Source organism: Poecilia mexicana, unplaced genomic scaffold, assembly GCF_051168715.1.
Source record: "Poecilia mexicana isolate PSO_F unplaced genomic scaffold, ASM5116871v1 scaffold_6, whole genome shotgun sequence".
NCBI lineage: Eukaryota > Metazoa > Chordata > Actinopteri > Cyprinodontiformes > Poeciliidae > Poecilia > Poecilia mexicana.
The window spans coordinates 22,394,565-22,413,364 of record NW_028263375.1 but is presented as its reverse complement, the minus strand read 5'-3'; the positions used below and the strand labels follow the sequence as shown (position 1 = coordinate 22,413,364).

The 18,800-nt window shown below is 39.2% G+C and overlaps 3 protein-coding genes across 6 annotated transcripts in view; 1 reads left to right on the top strand and 2 right to left on the bottom strand.

Moving 5' to 3' along the window:
* Positions 1-152: 152 nt before the first annotated feature.
* On the bottom strand, positions 153-3,968 carry LOC106906430 (olfactomedin-like). Its single transcript, XM_014971708.2, has 5 exons — positions 3,793-3,968; positions 3,537-3,695; positions 2,672-2,884; positions 2,456-2,588; positions 153-2,233 (listed from the first exon to the last, which is right to left on the bottom strand). Exons 1-5 carry the CDS (start codon positions 3,826-3,828, stop codon positions 1,386-1,388), a joined length of 1,389 nt encoding a protein of 462 aa, XP_014827194.2. The 5' UTR covers positions 3,829-3,968; the 3' UTR covers positions 153-1,385.
* A 2,379-nt stretch (positions 3,969-6,347) lies between these two features.
* LOC106906429 (olfactomedin-4-like) lies at positions 6,348-9,505 on the top strand. The gene is made up of 7 exons (XM_014971707.2): positions 6,348-6,486; positions 6,572-6,694; positions 6,782-7,000; positions 7,164-7,320; positions 7,524-7,751; positions 7,974-8,142; positions 8,640-9,505. The coding sequence occupies exons 1-7, from the start codon at positions 6,433-6,435 to the stop codon at positions 9,076-9,078; spliced, it is 1,389 nt and encodes a 462-aa protein (XP_014827193.2). The 5' UTR covers positions 6,348-6,432; the 3' UTR covers positions 9,079-9,505.
* A 284-nt stretch (positions 9,506-9,789) lies between these two features.
* ndrg4 (NDRG family member 4) overlaps positions 9,790-18,800 on the bottom strand; it is a 53,739-nt gene continuing 44,728 nt past the window's right edge. For 2 of the 4 annotated variants that reach the window (XM_088006419.1, XM_088006416.1), the window contains 6 exons: positions 17,862-17,909; positions 17,541-17,576; positions 17,397-17,448; positions 17,219-17,257; positions 12,532-15,764; positions 9,790-10,703 (listed from right to left, as the gene is read on the bottom strand). In XM_088006419.1, coding sequence (XP_087862545.1) covers positions 15,610-15,764; positions 17,219-17,257; positions 17,397-17,448; positions 17,541-17,576; positions 17,862-17,909 — 330 coding nt within the window. In that variant the 3' untranslated portion in view covers positions 9,790-10,703; positions 12,532-15,609. Of the gene's footprint in view, positions 10,704-12,531; positions 15,765-16,627; positions 17,258-17,396; positions 17,449-17,540; positions 17,577-17,861; positions 17,910-18,800 lie in introns of those variants that run through there. The other 2 variants (XM_088006418.1, XM_088006415.1) reach the window with 2 other exon arrangements.

Below are 18,800 nucleotides of genomic sequence, written 5' to 3'. Positions count from 1 at the left end.
TTAAAAACATGTTTCATAAAAGTTATCTACTGAAACATTAACAGCAAAAAAAGTAAAAACGTATTTTGTTGTAAACAAGATTCAAGAGAGTAAATATATGATTCAAAACAATTTGGTGAAATCTAAAATGTATGATGTTACTGATTTCACAATTCTTTAATGAAATAAAAAAAATGTTAAGTTTATTCAAGAATAAAAACATGGATATATTCTGCCTTATTCCATTCAGACATGATGTTATGTATATATTTTGAAATCTTCCATACCAGGTAAAAACTGATCATTACTTCACTTGTTCTTTTTTTTTTTGCAAAAAAAGAGTGGTGATGTTTTTAGAACTTATTTCAAAAGATGATCAGAAAAACACATAAAAAGCTTGTCAACAGTAAAAAAAATAATAATTTCAGTGCTATAATGTGAATTTAAGTTTTTCAATTAATTACTGAGAATTGCTGATGTAATTTTAAATATACAATTTTGATTGAAATGTGAATAAATACAAAAAAAAACATTCACAGTTTGTCCTACAAACAGAACAAAAAATTAATAAATAAAATCTCACAAGACAGCAAATCACAGTGCTTAATTTTGAGTGAACGAATATGTAAAATCCTTGGACAATTGTGCCATCTACAGGCTGCCTTGTAGAAAAACTACCAGGAAAAATGCAAATAATAGACTTCAGACAGTTTGGAATGTGATACTCTAAACGCATGATAAAAGAAATCTACAAAAAATATAATTATAATTTACATGCAATTGAAATTACAATTTCAATTGCATGTAAATTATAATTATAATATGTGTCAAATTATTATATTTGACATAATTTCTGATGATGAATGAGGGAGGGATAAGAGCAGCTGCCGCTGACCCTGCAGGTTACCATGGCAACGTTTTAGAGACTTTGGACCAATTGGAAAGGGATACTTCATTGAATATTAAACTGTTTTTGAAGAGGGGACATAACAAAAGCGATACATTTCCTATACATTGATTCAAAAGGGTGCAGCAAACATCCAAATAAAAAAAAAGTCACAGTGTGATTACATGTGCTTTTTAAAACAAGAGATTTATCATTTATTAAGATAAACTCTGACAATATTGTTTGGTAAAATTTGCTAGATAACCAACATCTTTATTCAAATAGTATTGCAGGATTAACAAACATTACACATTACAGATGGACCATTATTAATTATACCACAACATTTTTGAAATGTCATTGTCATTATTGATAAGTCAACACTTAGGCCAACATCTTTGATTGGCTAACAAACGTTGTTGTTGTTTAGCCAACACTTTTGCTCATTCAGCATCGTTTTTGAGTAATATTTGTGTTGTGTTGAATCAATTTAGCTCAAAAATAAAATTATTCCATGGAATCAAAAGTGAGCCTGATAGGCCAGAAGATATCCATCATTGTACATGTAGATCTGCCTGTTGACCGGGTTGTAGCTCAGACTAGCCACTCCTTTAGCAACTTTCTCCAGCGGCAGAGCCAGAGAGTTGTCCTCTTTACCAGTAGCTGTGTCGAAGGCGTAGAATACTTCCTCTCTGTAATCGTTCACATAACGAGTGGCGTACATCACACCACACACCATGAAAGCGTTGCTTACCGCCTTCTTGAAAAGCCTCGTCTCCCAGATCTGTGTCACGTTGAGAACCTGAGCTTCGCCATCCCAAACTAACCTGCTCACTACCAGATTACCGTGGTTGCCGAGAGTGGTGTAGATCACCCACAGCCCGGTTTCATCAGCCTCCACATCCACGTCGCTATGCGAGCGGCAGTCATAGTAACAATATGGAAACTTGTTTTTGATCCCAACACCAGTACCTGGAATGGTTGCCCGCTTGACAGAGTTGGTCTTCAGGTCGTAGCGGCAGACGTCGGTAGAGCCGAAGCAGTGATAGTACAGAGCTTCACCGTACAGGACACCGCTTGGACCCTCGACGGCATCAGCATGAGTGTAGGATGGGGCAAGGGTGTAGTCCTTATGGTTGACAGATGCCATGAAGTCTTCGTAGCTTTGGTAAACACGGAGGGTGTTACCATAGATGTGGCTGCTGAGCAGAGTTTGAACCCAGTAGCTGTCCTTCTCTCCCTCTGTGTCCATCTGCGCTTGTCTGCCCCATGATCCAGAGATGTAGTTCTTACCATAGGGACTGATTTTGGTTGTAACAGGTTCACTGATGTTGGTAATAAGACCCTTCATGCAGTACCTGTGCTGGCCTGAAACGAGGAAAAAGTGTCTTGAGTACAGATCACGCTTTCAATATTTCATTAGGTGTTTCATATAGGAGTGGTATGAAACACTGGGTAAGTGTTTGGCATCAACACTTAATGACTTCATTCAAAAAAATGAAGTGAGGTAGGCCAGAATTAAAAATGGTGGATGGTGTACCTACTGTTTACACTGAACATGTGTCATAATTGATTAATACAACACCTTACCTTTAAAGTCTTTGGGAATTGTCTTGCAGGACTCCACGCTGTTCTTCAGGTAGCGGAAATTTTCTTTCACGGTCTTTAGATTAATAGTGTCTGAGATGTGCATCTTTTCTACATCTTTCCGCAGTTTACCCACCTGGCAAACAAACATAAACACACACCCTCTCAGAACAGTAAACATTTATGAGAATCCTTTTTTTTTTCTGCACTTTGTTGTACCTCTGTGGAAAGTTTCTGTGTCTGCGTGTTGTTCAGCTGGGTGTGGACTACACTGAGGTCGATCTCTAGCTGGCTGAGTTCTTGACCCAGCAGGCGCAGCGACAGCGCGGTGTACAGGCCCTGGTGGTGAAGGTACTGAAAGGGCTGGAGTCGGGCTGTCACATTTTCAACTTGAGCCTGAATCTGAGGAAGACGAGTGGTGGAGAGCAACACCTGAGGAGAAACAGAAATAGAAACTCAATGGCTTTTATATATATAGACAAGATTTTATTCATAGATGTTAACATCAGAGACTGATAATTTTGTGTGAAGCCACATATGTTCAACTGAAAAATAATCACCCATTTCCTTAAAAATAATCCAAGTGATTTAAATAGTCAAAGAGGATTTTCATATTTAAACTTTATTTAGCTACATTATGCCTACATGGGGGGCGGAGAGAAGGGAGAATAAAACCCCGAACAGAAAGAGTCTGATGTAAAGGACTAACGAAAATGCAGAGGTTTGGCATTATTGGAGGGTTTTGGGCTAATTGGGCACAGAAATAAATGTTACATTCAATATTTTTTATTTATATTCAGTTTATTCTATGTTAGTCTGTCATCATGAACATGTCCCTAATATTTGCACTTTTTACTGCTTATTGAAGAAGTAAAAATACAAAGTAAGAGCAGTTAAATGTTTTCAATCTATCAACCTCATGTCATATAACTTTCTCAGTTAATAATCCTTTAATGCTTGATGTATAAACCATAAAAGTGTCATTATTAATTGACATGTATTTAAGCACTAAACATGACGTCTTTTCATGAAATCCAAATAATTTAATGTAAAATATCAGTTTTCCAGCAGTTTTACTTCGTACCTGTTCCTGCAGACTGCTCAGAGATCCCTCACAGGTTTTAACCTGCAGCAGCACACCTTCGTACTTTAGCACCGGGAAGGACCACATGGTGGAGTTCACCTCACAGTGGCAGGAGCCATCTTTACTCCGGCCGATCACACGTTGGGCATCTCCACCTTTCTGGAGTTACACACACAAAAAAACAGTGCAGTAAACAGAACACTGGTAAAAAGCTGCATTAACAAAAAGAAACATTAAGAATAGATTTAAAACTCACTAGGGATGTTAACAGAAGAAGGAGAAATGCCAGCATCTTCACAGCAGGAGACCTTAATGCCAAATATCTCCCCTTTTCTCTCCCTTCGCTGAAATACTACGACCAAACCCTCTGATGAGTCACAAATCTGTCACCACAGAAAGCTTTCACATCCACATGAAACCCCACAAAGGATGGGAAACTATAAAGTTTCACAACAAATATGGTTGATTCAGGAGTCGCCCATTCCCCTTTTGTTATGCAAGAGCTTTTTTTTTTTTTTTTCATGTTTTTGGAACACACCGTTTCACCCTGAAAAACAAAATCACTTCCTCCCTCTCAACTCAGCAACATGTCATTGAGCCAGCATCACTGAGCTGAATAGAATGATGACGTCCATCCATTTGTGCAGCTTATTACATTTTTATATCATTTCAAACAAGCACATTTTAAACAAATCTCTTATACCGGCAGTCTCAAACTGATATAGGAGACCTAAAGGTGCTGCAACTTTTAGATTTGTTCCTTGACTTAAATGTCTTGTTAGCATGCAGTTACAGCAAGCTGCTGATGAGCTAATATTGGAGTCAGGTGTGCTGAAGCAGACAGATCTAAAAGTTGACAAGTTTGAACAAAACACATTTTATTTGTACTGCAGTATTAGATACGTTTTTCTAAATTAAGTGTTATAATCCATTGGTTGGTCAAAGGTGATATTGTTCTTCTATGCAGATGACAAAATCATCTTTCCCAGCGTTTCATAATCAACAGAATGATTAAAACTAGATACAACATAATGCCATTTGTCAATTATTTACCTGAAAACTGCCATCTTTTACAGATTGTTTAAAAATTATATACAAGTAATGATAACAGCAACAATGAAAAATATAATGGACATAGTTTGACTCCAAGAGCAAATAGTTTAACATTGATTGTGTCCTTTTCTACAAACTGCCAACAACAAACAACTTAAAACAGTAACAACATTAGGCTTTCTTTTATCATGCAAGACTTACTTATTATTACTACGGCATCCTTTCTGAACCCCTAAAAGTAAGATTATGTGCTAATGTGCTTACAACAATTGCAAGTGAAAACAAATGTGTGAACTGGTATTATTTTAGAGCAGAGAGAGAAAACAGAACCACCCTTGCTAACGAGGAAGCTCTTCTGTGTAAACTGTGAAATTTTTCAAACCATAACTTCACTTTAAATTTGAAAATGTTTAAAAATTGTGTATGCCATCAAACAATGCACTGCAGAAACCCATGTCTTATTTCAATTTAAGAGGCACTGGGGATATAAATGTTCCCCAGAAAAGGAAATTGTAGCTAGTTTTACAACAGCTGTGGTTGACTCAGGAGTCACTCATTTCCTGTTTCTCTCATGCAAAAGGTATTATTTCCATCACACTAATACATGTGGTAGTTTTACTTCACAAAAATACAAAATAATCACTTCTTTCATCACTGAGGGACAGCTGGCCCCAACAACAAATGTCTTTTCTATGAATAACATTTTTTGATGCAGATGTTGTGCAATTAGATGAGCTTTTAAATTTTGATTCTTTCTGCTGTTTCACATTAACTTAAGACCCAATAATTTTTTGCATCACATCTTGATTTTATTCTGGAGTTACTCTTTGAGAGTTTTAGCTTTCATAAATTGATGTGATGTGAAAAACCTGAATTTAAATGACTCTGCAAAACCGTGACAGATTTCACATGCATATGAAACTGCAAAACAGCTAAAACTATGGAGTTTCACAACAAATATTGTCACCTAAGGACTCTCCCATTTCCCTTTTTTTCCATGAATGTTATTGTTTGACTTTCTATAACATTTCAGCTCTAAAGTTGCCCCGTAAAAGAACATATAATATCAATAACTAAAATTTTTAAATATCCATCTACAAATGACTTGCAATATCTTCCACTTATGAGTGGAAGATATACATACATATATGTATTTATGTATACAAGAAGATATTTTTAAACACAAAAATACAACTGAAGATAAGTAACAATGACTGTTTGGTTGTAGCGTGGGCATTTTTTAATGGTATTTATTTATTGAAAACAGTTCAATGAGTCATTCTGTATATTGGTCAACATACTGAAGGCGATTAGCAACTTTATTGTTTATTGTACCAACTTGAAAGGTGCTACGGGAAACAAAAAGTAGAGAAATAATAATAATACATTAAAAAAAAAAAAGGAAGACAAATGTTCTAATCTCAAGCAAAGTAAAATAAAATGTAACTTCAGATAATTTTGCATCGTTGTGCATTTTCTAAGTGGACTTTGAGCAACAAGAGTTTTTCCCAGGCATACAAGTTTTTCCACACTAACTGATTAGGCAATGTATTACCAGATCAACTTGAACAACAAAAAGAACAACTCTTCTTTTTGCAAAATCTATCCACCCAGAACAAATGACCTTGCATATTGTACCCATCTCTGTTGTGCGTTTAATCAACAGGTCAAACAAAGAAATCCCACATTGCCGCAATCGCATCTGCAAAGAGGAAGTGAAACCCTGCAAAGCATGCAAATCCACCGACTCACATGCAGTCGGTGTGGGAGTGTTCATGAAATAGTAGCTGGTGCTGCAGCGAGGCTGGTTTCACAGACTGTTTGATTTGCTCTCTGATGCATCATGAAGCTGCTCGTCGTCCTTCCATTGTGGGCCCTGTTCGCTGTCACCCAGCAGGTAAGCAGGTTATTAATGGTATTTATTTCTAGGTATCAATTACTTGCTCATCTCTCTCTCTGTTTGTAATGTGTCGTTATTTCAGAAAGCGCTGTCAGATGACTGTCAGTGTGAGCTGATAAGTTCAGAGAAACAATTTCCCTACGACAAGCTGAAAGCAGCACAGGATGCCGCCTTAGGCTGCATAAACACCATCACTCCGCAAAAGGTAGGCCAGTCTCCTCGTTTTCAAATGGACTTGAACTTGCTGCGTGTCTACATCCATGCACTGCTTGATTGCTTACTGCTCCGACAGAGCGCCGCCTTGGACAGCCTGCTGCTGGGCCTGAGTCGACGCCTGCCCCAGCTGGAGCAGGACGTGGCGATGCTGGAAAAGGAGGATGATGGAGAGCTGTTTGGAGTTCTGAGTCTGCACATCATCGAGAACGAGCTCGCAGAGATCCAGCAGATGATTGATAAGCTCAACAGAACCAACGCAGAAAGCGACCGCCTCAGTGAAAACGTAGCTCAGCAGGTAAATTCATAACCCTTCAGTACTTTTAGTGCTTTGTCTTTAAATGACAAGTCTCTCATCAGTGTCTCCACATTTGGACAGATTTAAATACATTTACAGAACATTATCGAGTCCAAATCATTAATAATTAACATTCATTGTTTTTTTTTTTTTCTTTTTTTAGCTGGAGAATGTAAAGGAAGAGATGGAGGAGCTGGAAAAATTTGACACCATGCAGGTGGTGAAGAGACAACAAGCCAACCAGCGACTGAAGAGAGACCTGGACCAGTGCAGAAACAATGGAGTTTTCCCCACTATCCAACCCACTCAGCCAATTGGTGGTGAGTCCTAAAATTTTGAATGGAACAGCCCATCACATAAGCTCAACAGAACCACAGAAAATGGTTGTTTGGATCATAAACAGGGTCGTTTAAATGAAGTTTCCTGCTGATGGAAAATTGGGAATTGTTGAAACTGTGAAAATACAACTATCCCTAGATGTGCTTGATATCTTCCTGGATGTTTTGATTTCACATTCTACTAGGCGCCTGTCCTCATGGTCGTCTCGTCAACATCACCGGACCAAGGGTCCACACAGCTGGAGAGTATCCCGGTTCGTACAAGTACGGAGCCTGGGGTCGGGATCCCAAACCAGAGCCAGGGAAGGAGAGCTGGCACTGGAGGGTGATGTTGACGTCCAGCAACAGATACGCCCATTACGTCCGTCTCTACTCCAGCCTGAGCTCTCTCATTGTTGGGATCAGTGTTCCAGGTGAGAGCCTGAGCCCCCACAGGCTTGATTACATCTGTGTTTCTAAAAATAAAAACTAAAAATCAATTTGTCTTTTATTATCTCCAGAAGAGAACTGATTGCTTGAATATTTCATGTGTAGGTTGACCGATTACAGAAAATGTCACTTAGGAGGTAATTTTTTTTAATCACCTTTTGTGATGTGAATTCAAACCGAGTGCTTTACGTCTTCTTTGTCCTCAGGAAATGTTCAGATCCATCCGTCTAACCCGACTACCAACACCATCCAGGGCCCGAATGTGGTTCTGTATGCAGGGGCCTTGTACTACAACTGCTACAACAAAGACGCAGTTTGTCGATTCAACCTCACCTCCAAAGGTGTGACCACCTTGGATTTACCCAAAGGAACCAGGTCGGTGCTTAACTCTTATTGAAGTTGTGAATGTAAGAATAAAAGTCAGAAAATTACAGCATACTCTGAACAATGCTAGGAGCGTCTAATGAAACTCATGGTGACTGTGAAAATCTGTCAATATCAATGTTGACAGAGGAAAAATTGAAGAAAATCGTCCATCTGGCACAAGAAACTGTCGCAGACACACGTAAAATCATCTCTGTTTGGATGGGACCTGAAAGCCACAGCAATAATTTCAGTAGTTTTATGTAATATGCTACGTCAATGGGAGTGAGTGAAAGACGGTTATGGCTCAATTTAACTAAATAACCTTCAGGAAAAAAATAAGGCACCTGATCAAATGCTGACCTTTAAGTTTTAAGAGGCATACTCTGAAATATTTTTCATCGTGATTTATAAATGTTTTCAACTTGTTGTATTCCGTTATTGCAAAGGACAAAAGAACCGTCCAAAACTAAAACGCTGTTCTGTAATCACCTCTGCTTGTTTACCAGGTATAACTCAAAGGGCGATTTCTGCCACCTTGAAGAGTGCTACCCGTTCACGGACCTGGACCTGGCCACGGACGAGTCGGGCGTCTGGGTGGTCTACACCACCACCCAGGACCACGGGAACCTGGTTCTATCGAAGGTGGAGGAGGGTGAGCCACCAAAACTCAGCAGGACCTGGCGGACTTCAGTCTACAAGCGAAGCGTGACCAACACGTTCATGGCCTGTGGCGTCCTCTACGCAACACGTTTTGTCAACAAAAACACAGAGGAGATCTTTTATTCTCTTGACACGACGACAGGGAAGGAGAGTTTCAAAGTTGGCATTTTCATTAATAAGGTGTCTTCTGACATTCTGTTCTTAAACTACAGTCCAGTGGACCAGATGTTGCATATGCAGAATGATGCCCAAATGCTCTCTTACAAGGTTTTGTTTCAAATGTGATAAAAGCAGCAGTAATGCTGAATAAGTGCCAGAAAGCATTGCGCTAATCTGAAAATTCATCTTCTTTATGTCTTAAAAAACGTTTTCTTTTTAAAAGTGACCTTCCTTCTGCTTTCCAGTTTCATCGACTAATGTTATCTCCTTAATATCTGATTTAATTTAAATGAAAACAGAACGTTTCTTGTCATGGCCTGTAATCTCAGCCATCAATTATCCGAGAGGGTAAATGACATTTAGTCAAAGTTATCACACTTTATTAGACTTGGAGCTAGATCTGGGATGCCGGGACCATTTCCTGTCCTCAAGATGATTTGTGTAGTCATTTGATGCAGGTTGACAACATGTCCAAATAATGTTCACTGCTGAAATTCTTCTAAAAAAAAAGACATATCAGGTTGAAAGGGTCTGAATAAAAATCTACAGCAAACTTTTTGCATTTTTATTTTTTTGAAAACCATCTCCCATCTTCTTTAATCTTGAGTTTTGCCCAACTTTGTCCTGATCTATCACATAAAATCCCAATTAAATCTAATAAAATATTTGGTAGAATCCCCCGAAGATGCACAAAGGATCAATACTGTAAATGGACCTGGGTTAGACGTTTTCTAGGTGGCGCTGTTGGGTGTGAGTGAGCTTCACAGCTGCTGGTAGCTGTAGTTTTTTCAAGCTTCATCTGAAAACAAATGAAGAAAAAAAAAAGTGACAGACAACTTCTGAAATTCTGACACTTAGTTTTTATTTCTTGTTACTTGACCAGTACATGGACAGAGACAGCTAAGTTTGTATTTATATAGTATATATATTATATTTAAATTGTACATTACACATCTGAATGACAACGAAGCAGGTAAGAGTCTTTCTACTGTTGTGAATAGAAACAAGCTAACAGGGAAGAGACTCCCACAATATGAAACAAACAAGAAAAAAAGACCTTATTGCTTCATACAAATCAATAATAATGGCAGTAAGTAGAAGCATAAGAGTAGTAGTAACACGATTATCAAGATCATTATACCAAGATGAGGTTACACCCTACAGTTAACTATAAAAAAATGCAGGGGAGAGAAACAGAAATGTGTTTTCTCACGTTACAGTAGTGTTAGTGTTTGGTAATGGTAACCTGCTCTAGAAATAAAAAGTATCTACACGAGCGAGGAGGTCTAAACAAACCGATCCAGTGAGTAGCTGACAGGGAGCCGTGGACTTTTCTGTTTAAAGAAGAAGGCGGAGGACGGATCTGCTGTTTTCATGTTCAGGGTTAAATGTTGGGGGCACGGAGAAGAAGTGCAAACCGTGGTGAGATCGAGGTGTAGGATGACAATACCGTACAGCACTTCAAAAAAGGGACAAGATACATTCAGGAGCCCCCCAGGCAGTGTGGGTCGAAGTTGTGTGGGAGGAAACCAGAGTGTAAGAAGGCAGAAAATAGCTTTTAGTGAAGAGAAGAAACACTGAAAGATGACCGAACACGAACTCCGCTACATGCAGTCTCGACTGTTTGAAAAATTCACTCGCAGGGTGTTTTGATCAGATCTCGTAATCCGCTTTCAGCTTATGTTACATTTTTTTTTAAATATATCGACAACAGTTAATCTCTCATGCGTCAACAGATTCACATTCTTTTCCTTTAACCAAGGGTGTAGGAACGAGTCTGTCATTGGGGGGGACGCATATCGGAAACCTGACAGATGAGTAAATAGCTTGAGCAGAAATGTCAAACAATTATGTCATCAACACATCAGCAACGCGTTACTCTAATCTGACCCTTGTTTCAATAACAAGTATTCTAACACGTTACTATTTACAATCCAATAATCAGATTAAAGTTATGCAGTATAATGACTGTCATTCCAGGATGAACACTCACTTTAGCATTTGCCTCACAACTAGCAAGCTAAAAACTCTGGTAGCACAGAGCCGACCAGATTCTGATGTATCTTATTGGTCAAAATGCATTGATATAAATTGACTGGTAATTGAACTGGTTCTACTTATTTCTAAAACCAAAGTAGAAAACATCTCCTAAAATAAGACACAACAGTTTTAAACTCAATACAGCAGTTTGACCAACAAAAATAAAATCTAAAAAATCAAGTTTTGTTCTTCTTGAACATCTCTCTACATCAGTGCAACAGTTTGATCTACAAAATAAACAAAAATTATACTTTTCACGTCTAACAGACACCTTAGCTCCTCACTGTTAACTCAGTCTCACTTTCCAGCCCTGCATTCAGTAACTTACCAAAGATTCATGAAAAACACTGAGGCAAAAAGACTAAATGTTTTTTTTCTCCTGTCATTTTCAGCCGCAAACATTTAACTAAAATATCTACGGATATGTGTTTCTGTCTCTGCCTCCCTCTGACTCTCTGCAGCCTGATGTTCCTGCATGGATTCATGGATTTACAACAGACACTACAGTAATGTACAGTGTCAGAATGTGAACTAAATATAAAAAGTATGTTTTATCATACAGAATGAGAATTTAAACTTAATTTTCAGATGTATACATTATTATACATCTCAACTCTATTTACTGTGTAGCAAAAATTTTCACTAATTTATTTTTAAACCTCTCCTCAAGCACTTTTCTTATTATCTTCTAACCATTAACCTTATGGTGTGGAAATAATGAAAAAATATTGAAACGTTGAAAGAAATCAACGTGACATCAGTCTCCTCCTGTTCTCCTTTCTGGTTCTATTATAATTAATATAATTTTTATATCTTCACACCCTGAAACGCCAACTGGCTCTCCTATGTCTTCCCTGACCTGCTCCTCTCATAATAAAATAGTTTATTTAAAAATTAAAAAGAGTTAATACATATTTCAATAAACTAAATGAAGACCTCACCAGAGCTTCTTCACCTTTCTTCAACATCATTCTAGCACTGCTGTTCTCCTAAATATATAATATAATATAATATAATATAATATAATATAATATAATATATAAACACATGTTAAGTGGTTAAGTATGATCAGGTGTTGCTCAGTTTAAATAATAAAAAGGCTCATTTTCCTGCTGTTTCAGTCTAAATCATTGTGACTAGACTAGCTAACTGTTAAAGTTAGTGGTAAAATTTTGGACATGTGACTATTCCAGAATTTAAACAGCTAAACCAAAAAGATTTAGTTCTATATATGAAAGTAAACTGACAATAAGATGTTATAAACGAGCGATATTTATGGCAACATTCCTGACAGACAGTTTACCTCCTTCAAACGGAGTTTCTCTGCTGCTGCCTTTACTCTGAGCCGTTCAGAGGGGGGAGGGGGAGGAAGCGCTCTGCTAAATGCGCTGTTATGCGCCTTCAAAATAAAAGCACGCGAGTGGAAGATTTTAAAATTCTTCGCAACTGCAGTGAAATTATTGGGGGGGACGAATGTGGCTCTCTCCAATATTGGGGGGGACATGTCCCCCGCGTCCCCCCCGCTTCCTACGCCCATGCCTTTAACATTCATTCAACTATTTTTCCAGGGCAGCATCTCTCTCCGTTCTGCTTTAGCCACCACTCTCTGCGCGCTCCCTATCGCCCCCTGGTGCTCCAGAATAGTTACTACAACACTCTTGAAAAGTGACTTCAGCTGATAGCCCTTTAGGGTGCGGCTGGACTTGCCTGTTAGAGCCGGGGCACCTTGTGATTTTTTTTTAATTTTTATTTAATTTTTTTTAGGGAAGGGGGATATTTTTTTTTTTTATTTTTAAGATGGCTGGGGGTTGCCCTACATTCCGAGCTTGGAGCCCAAATGGCGCCAAAAAAGCCCCGTCTCTGGCAGGCTGCCTCAAGGGAACGCACACCTCAGTATTTGGAAGCTACGCCCCTTCCTAAAGGGGACGGAAATGCTTTGTTTCATTGAAAAAACAAAAACAGAAATCAGTCACAAGTGAAGTGAGGGTATGTGAATACTGGATGTTAATGCAGCTAAATAAAAACCCGGGGAGCACCATGTTTAGTCTCAGTAAAGATGGCCAGAGTTCACAGAGGACAGCACGTGCCTTAGTCACAAACTACTCTTGTTGCACGACTAAAAGCGCTAAGCTAGTGAGATCATGGCTAAACATCAAATCACTCACTGACCATGGGGCGATGAGTTTGTGTACATTTTGTGTTTTTCTTTGGCACAGACTCATCACAAAACCCAGCCCACACAGCTCTCCTTTCAGTAAATGGGCGAAAAATGTGCGCTTGTGTGTCGAAAGGTGGAAAGTGTGAGGGTGTAGCTTTGGTATATCCATGCAACAGGGCTGGGCGGTGTAGAGGAAATTCTCGGGTGCCTTGACTCTCCAAACCTGTTCTGGTTGGGCTTCTGGTCAGAGCGTGATTTTCACGTCGGAGACCGCAAACAGCCGACTGCTGCCAGAACCGCGTCGGTGCAGAAGAGCCTCAGATCCACGATGGGTGTCGCATCTACGACTCTAAACATCCATCTAATCAGCCTAACGAAAACGTTGCTATTTTCACGTACTACTCACACAGGAATGCCCTAAGATTTACATTCACATGCAAATATGTGTTTAACAATTCTAAGCTATCATTGTGTTGTGGATTGTCTTTAACGTGAAGTGACCTACACACACCTTAAAGCTGCACTCAGTAAATCTCACTGAACGTTTCAGCTAAAGCAGTCGTGTTCACCAGCCCGGCCTGACAAATGCAAGAAAGAAGGAGATTTCCCCAAATGATTTCACTAGAGTAGAGAAACAGGCTCTTCCTTATTTTCTTTCATTCTAACAATTATAAAACACAAAAGAGAAGAAATGTGGTCCAGTTTTTTGATAGAGGTAGTAGTTTTAAATCTAACAAACAAACAAAGAAAAAAAAACAACTACAAGATTATCCTACATCTATGCATTAAACTACTTGATCCTAGTCTCTATGTGATTTTTATGAAACTGGTTACATAAAGAAAAAGTGCATCAAAGTAGGCCAATGTGCTTTGGCTGATGCATTTATAGAACAGAAATAATGTGAATTTTTAGTTTTGATGCTTTTATCAAAACAATCGGAAAGAAAACTTTTTTTTTTAACAAATCATCGTCTACCAAGATAAATATAATCTCTGGTTGACTGATTGATGCAACTTTCCTCTCAAAAAGACAGAAAAGTAGTTTGAAAGATCTAAAAACTATTCCTACAGTCATATAAGGAATATAAAAATATTCTACTTATTCTAAAGAACTAACAATATTATTTTAAACAGCAAAACTTTCTCAAATCTGAGGTATTTCATCCTGGGATGAACAAATAATACAGACTATGAAACATCATCATATCATCCTATTTTGGTTCAGTATGACCACTAATCTAAAATAAAATATATAAACTTTTACAGATGAGTTTAACTCTAAACAAACAGCTTAAACAGTAAAAACATTTTCCATGCATAAAAATTTCATATAAGAAAATGTAGTTTCAGCCGTCACCATAGTGCAGAGATAAACATGCAACACAGAACTGTCACCATCCTAGAAATGATTGTAATGTTTTTTACCTTTCCTGTAACTTAAAAAATGCGCATCCTTCAGAAACTGCGTGCCTCATTTGAAACCATGCTGCTCCAGATTGTCATCTTGCATAAAAAAAAAAATAAAAAAAATCACCCTTACTCCAAACGCTTCAGTTCCCTGCATCTGTTTAAACTGATGGGAGTTTAATTTCCAGGATCAGAGGAGAGAGAAGTTGCCTCCACTTTATTTTTAGTGGAAAAGTAAATCTACAGGGCCAGGCTGGGGAAGATGGCAACATCCAATTGTCGTATCTTAAAAATGAACTCAGACCAAGTGCAGCTTTGCTTCAGTGCGGTCTGTTCTAACTAGGCTCTAAGATAACCTAACACATCATGCTACGGTAAGACCACGTGATGAAATCTGCCCGACTCTGGACGCACCTTTTTTTTTTTTTTTGTTCTCACCGGCCCTCTTATGGCAGGAGATCAGCTTCCTCATAAGCGCTGCAGAGAGAGATGCTGCCAGTTTCTCACAAACAACATGAACTACTTTCCAAAATCCACATGCATTTATCCGTTTTCATTTATTTACCTTTGTGGCACCCCCAAAAAGTTCTGCTTTCCTTCTCATTTTTTTTTTATTTTTTTTTTACCTTCGAAACAAACAGGAGCTTTTAAATTACATATCGGTGTGTGGGTAACCAGTTGTTTGCGTAGGTGCGTGAGTGTGTGTGTCTTTTCTCGGGGGGAGAGGAAGGGGATAAGAGGGGTGCAGGCAAATTAAATGAGGAACACTTAGCAAACACAAGAATGACACTTCAAGAGCAAAACCAGCAGTTTAAATCTTTAAGTGTGGGGTGAAAGGGGTTTGGGGTGGATAGTCAAAGGTCTGCCGGATGTGTTAGAAGCAGTACAGATGGTATTTTACAGTGACAAGGGGAAGAAGATGGCAGACAAAGATGAAGACAGCGAGAGAGAGAAAGCCGCCAGCTGACACTCATCATCAAGCCTTATTTTTGATCCTCTTCTCCCCTCTCCACCCGCCACTACCCCTCTTCCTCCCTTTTCTCTGTGGCTCCTCAGCAGGACACCTCCATGGTCTGGGAGACCGCGCCGACACCCTCGCCGCTGTCGGAGTTGGTGCAGGCGCGGGAGCGGGACCCCTCCACGGAGCCGGCGCTGGTCAGGGAGGCTGTCCTGGAGCGGGCCAGGCGGGTCATGCTGGCAGAGGGCACTGAGAAGAGGAAGAGGAGAAGAAGAGGCAGTTAAATTTTTGGAAAGAGTCCCTCCCCAGACCCCTCCCCCCAAAAAAAACAAAAAACAAAAACAACGTAATGAGGTAATGTCAGGGAGATGTAGGGAGGACATGCTAATGCGAATAACTGAATATTATTCCTCTTTTTCAGCTGACTGGCTTGTAAAGCAGCCATTAAAGAAAATTGGGCTGTAAAAAAAGCTGCTAATGTGTCGGCAGAGAGACACATCGTTGGCAGCATGCATATTATTCTCAGGTTACGACACACAAACATCATTGGGAATAGTCAGAAGAGCTATATTTTAAATAAATGTATTCAGTTAATCTATTTTATTAAGTAAATCCAATGGCCACGTCACTTTCTGAAATGATTTGTTTCATCTGTACGAAAAGGTCAGTACAGATGACCTTTACTGTACTGAAAAGGTCATCTTTAGCATTACTGTAAGGATAACTGATTGGTTGATTTGTCAATTTGCGATTTGTTAATAGTCAAAGTGTTGCACCACACATCTTAACCAGTATTTGGACAAATCTTGCTAAAGACGTAAATAAAAATTGTCCCACTGTTTCGGTTTCCACCACCTGCAAATGATAAAAATCCATGCTGTGTGAAATCAGGCCGTTACGAAGCCCTGATCTCCCAAAGACCGAGTTTCAGCCGAGCTGAAATGGTGCAAGAAAGCAAGACAGACTACAATGCTGACTCAGTTACACCTGTTTTCTCAAGAGGAAAGGGTAAAAAGCAGCTTGTGAAAAAACACCCAAAAGATTTGACCAAAGTCATGTTGCTTGGAGGCAGTTGTGCCACATTTTAGGGAACGATATGTAAACTACCGAATTTGAAGAAAGTAAAATAAAATCTCCATGAATTCTCTCTCGTCCTCCCGGCATTTACACACAGGACATCATCTTGGTATTTTTTTCCAGATAGAGGGAAAAATGTAGTCCAATTTCTTGTGAAATTATTGAAAAGAAGGCTACGTATCTTTTCATACAGTGTATGAAAACATCTGGTTTTCAGCAGATATGCAAAAATATCCACCTGGAGGTCTCGACTCCCAGTGGCACCCATTTTTGCATATGCTTAAATTTTCATTCGAAAACATTCATTTGTTTGTTGTGACTTTAATTTGAATGCTTTTGCTCAAAGCTAGCATAACTCCATGCAAAGAGCATAATCGGGGATGCGATGGAGTAGGAAATGGGGGAACGGGGAGTGAGGACAGTGTATTTTTCCACTGAAGGAAAAATTTGGTCTGATTAAAAAAAGAAACAAATAAAAAAAGTGAAACAGATAATCACAGCCCAAAAAATATTATAATATTCATAACCCAAGAGATGAACCAAAAACAAAATGGAAATAAATTTGAAAATGCCATTGAAGAGGGCAGCAAGTAAGAGGTCAGAGCTGAATGGGAAGGAGGAAGTACCTGGCCCTCCACTTAACCTCCGATCCTTCACATTAGCGACTGAAAGAACGGGGCAAGGAAGACAGAGGGCAAGATTAACAATTCATCTCCCTCTGCATCAAAACATTTTCTTCATATGCACACTAGAAATATTTCTTCATTGCTTTTGCTAATCTTGGTACAAGTTCAGGATACTCACTGTAGCCCATTCCCTGCAGGAAATACTTGAAGGCTTCAGTCAGCTTCCCTGGCTGGAAGAAAGTTCACACTGTAAATGCTGCCGTCATTGTTTGCCTGGATGTTTGTTTTCGTTTGGCAGGAAGTCTTGTGTTTGTGATGTTACCTGCGTGAGCTGTGGCAGTCCACCAGAGTCAGCCATCTGCCATGAGAAGAAATCAAACATCAGCGCTAAGATTTAAACATTTCAGACGTTGTTTGCATCAGATTAGCAACGGCAGCATGCATCAGTACCCACAGGCAGTATTTTAGACCCCATTTAGTTTTTTATTCTTTTTGCAGTTAAAATGTGCCTTTACGCAGATGACAAAGTACTTTATTAATTTGGCTCGACTTAAAGCCGAATGGTTGATAAGCTTCGTTCTGCCTTAAGATTTTGTCCTTTATGTTAATAAAACCGAATTAAGTACGATAAAGATGAAGTTACCTTTAGGAAGGTGGTGTTGGTTGGATCCAGCTTGGAGTTGCACTCAACCTTGAAGACAAAATTAGATAAAATATTGCATTGTTTGGTCATACATCAGTTTTACTTAGTGTTAGCATTTTTATAGCAGCTCCAGTAGAGGAGATTTTTTTTTTAAATATTCAGCCAGATTGACTGGGTTTTATTTTTCTTGCATTTTATTTTTCATTTTCGTTACGTACAACTCTAAAATCCATAAACCTTGCTCAGAATTAGCAACACACGTTCCAGTGGACTGCATGTCCGTAACCCAGATGGTGCAGCGTGCTGCTGCAGAGATGAGTCAGTCTGGCTGGCAGAGGCTCGGCTGAACTGTTCACACACATAAACTAGACAGATGTGCACTAATTCACATAATGCAACACTGCCCAGACACAAACGCACAAAGTGAACATCACACACATGGCAGCTCTTTTCACTCTGCTGCATTTAATCTCGGATGCTAATTGATAAAAATGCAGGTCAGGCCACAGGACAGGAATAGAAAACGGGTGAAAATGTCAAACATAGAAAAATTATTCATTCATATCTCAATGTAAGTAGACCACTTCAGCAGCTCCTGCCTCGTCAACGAGAAAACGTTGAATATTAAACTCGAACCGCATCTGTTAGAGCCAACAAAGCAACTTCTGTTTACATCCCTTCTCCTCCGCCTCACACTCCGCATCTTCATCTCCGTTCGACTTTCCTTTCTGTGGGATGTTTCATAACAACATCCCTCCCTGCTGCATCTCCGTCGGAGAGAGGAGAATCTGGGCACGCTGCAGATTAACTGGTGCAGAAGGGCATGCATATCTGGGCCACTTCAAACAAGGGAACCCCAGAGACACAGCCAAGCCATCTGTCCCTTTGAGAATACACACACCCACACACCCTCCTCCCCCCCCCACACACACACACACA

Coding starts and splice junctions, on each gene's coding strand:
- LOC106906430 (XM_014971708.2), bottom strand. CDS start 3,828: ATGCTGGCATTTCTCCTTCTTCTGTTAACATCCCTA. Junction 3,696..3,792: donor TTCTTCTGTTAACATCCCTA/GTGAGTTTTAAA, acceptor GTGTAACTCCAG/AAAGGTGGAGATGCCCAACG. Junction 2,885..3,536: donor TGAGCAGTCTGCAGGAACAG/GTACGAAGTAAA, acceptor GTTTCTCCTCAG/GTGTTGCTCTCCACCACTCG.
- LOC106906429 (XM_014971707.2), top strand. CDS start 6,433: ATGAAGCTGCTCGTCGTCCTTCCATTGTGGGCCCTGTTCGCTGTCACC. Junction 6,487..6,571: donor TGTTCGCTGTCACCCAGCAG/GTAAGCAGGTTA, acceptor TCGTTATTTCAG/AAAGCGCTGTCAGATGACTG. Junction 6,695..6,781: donor ACACCATCACTCCGCAAAAG/GTAGGCCAGTCT, acceptor CTGCTCCGACAG/AGCGCCGCCTTGGACAGCCT.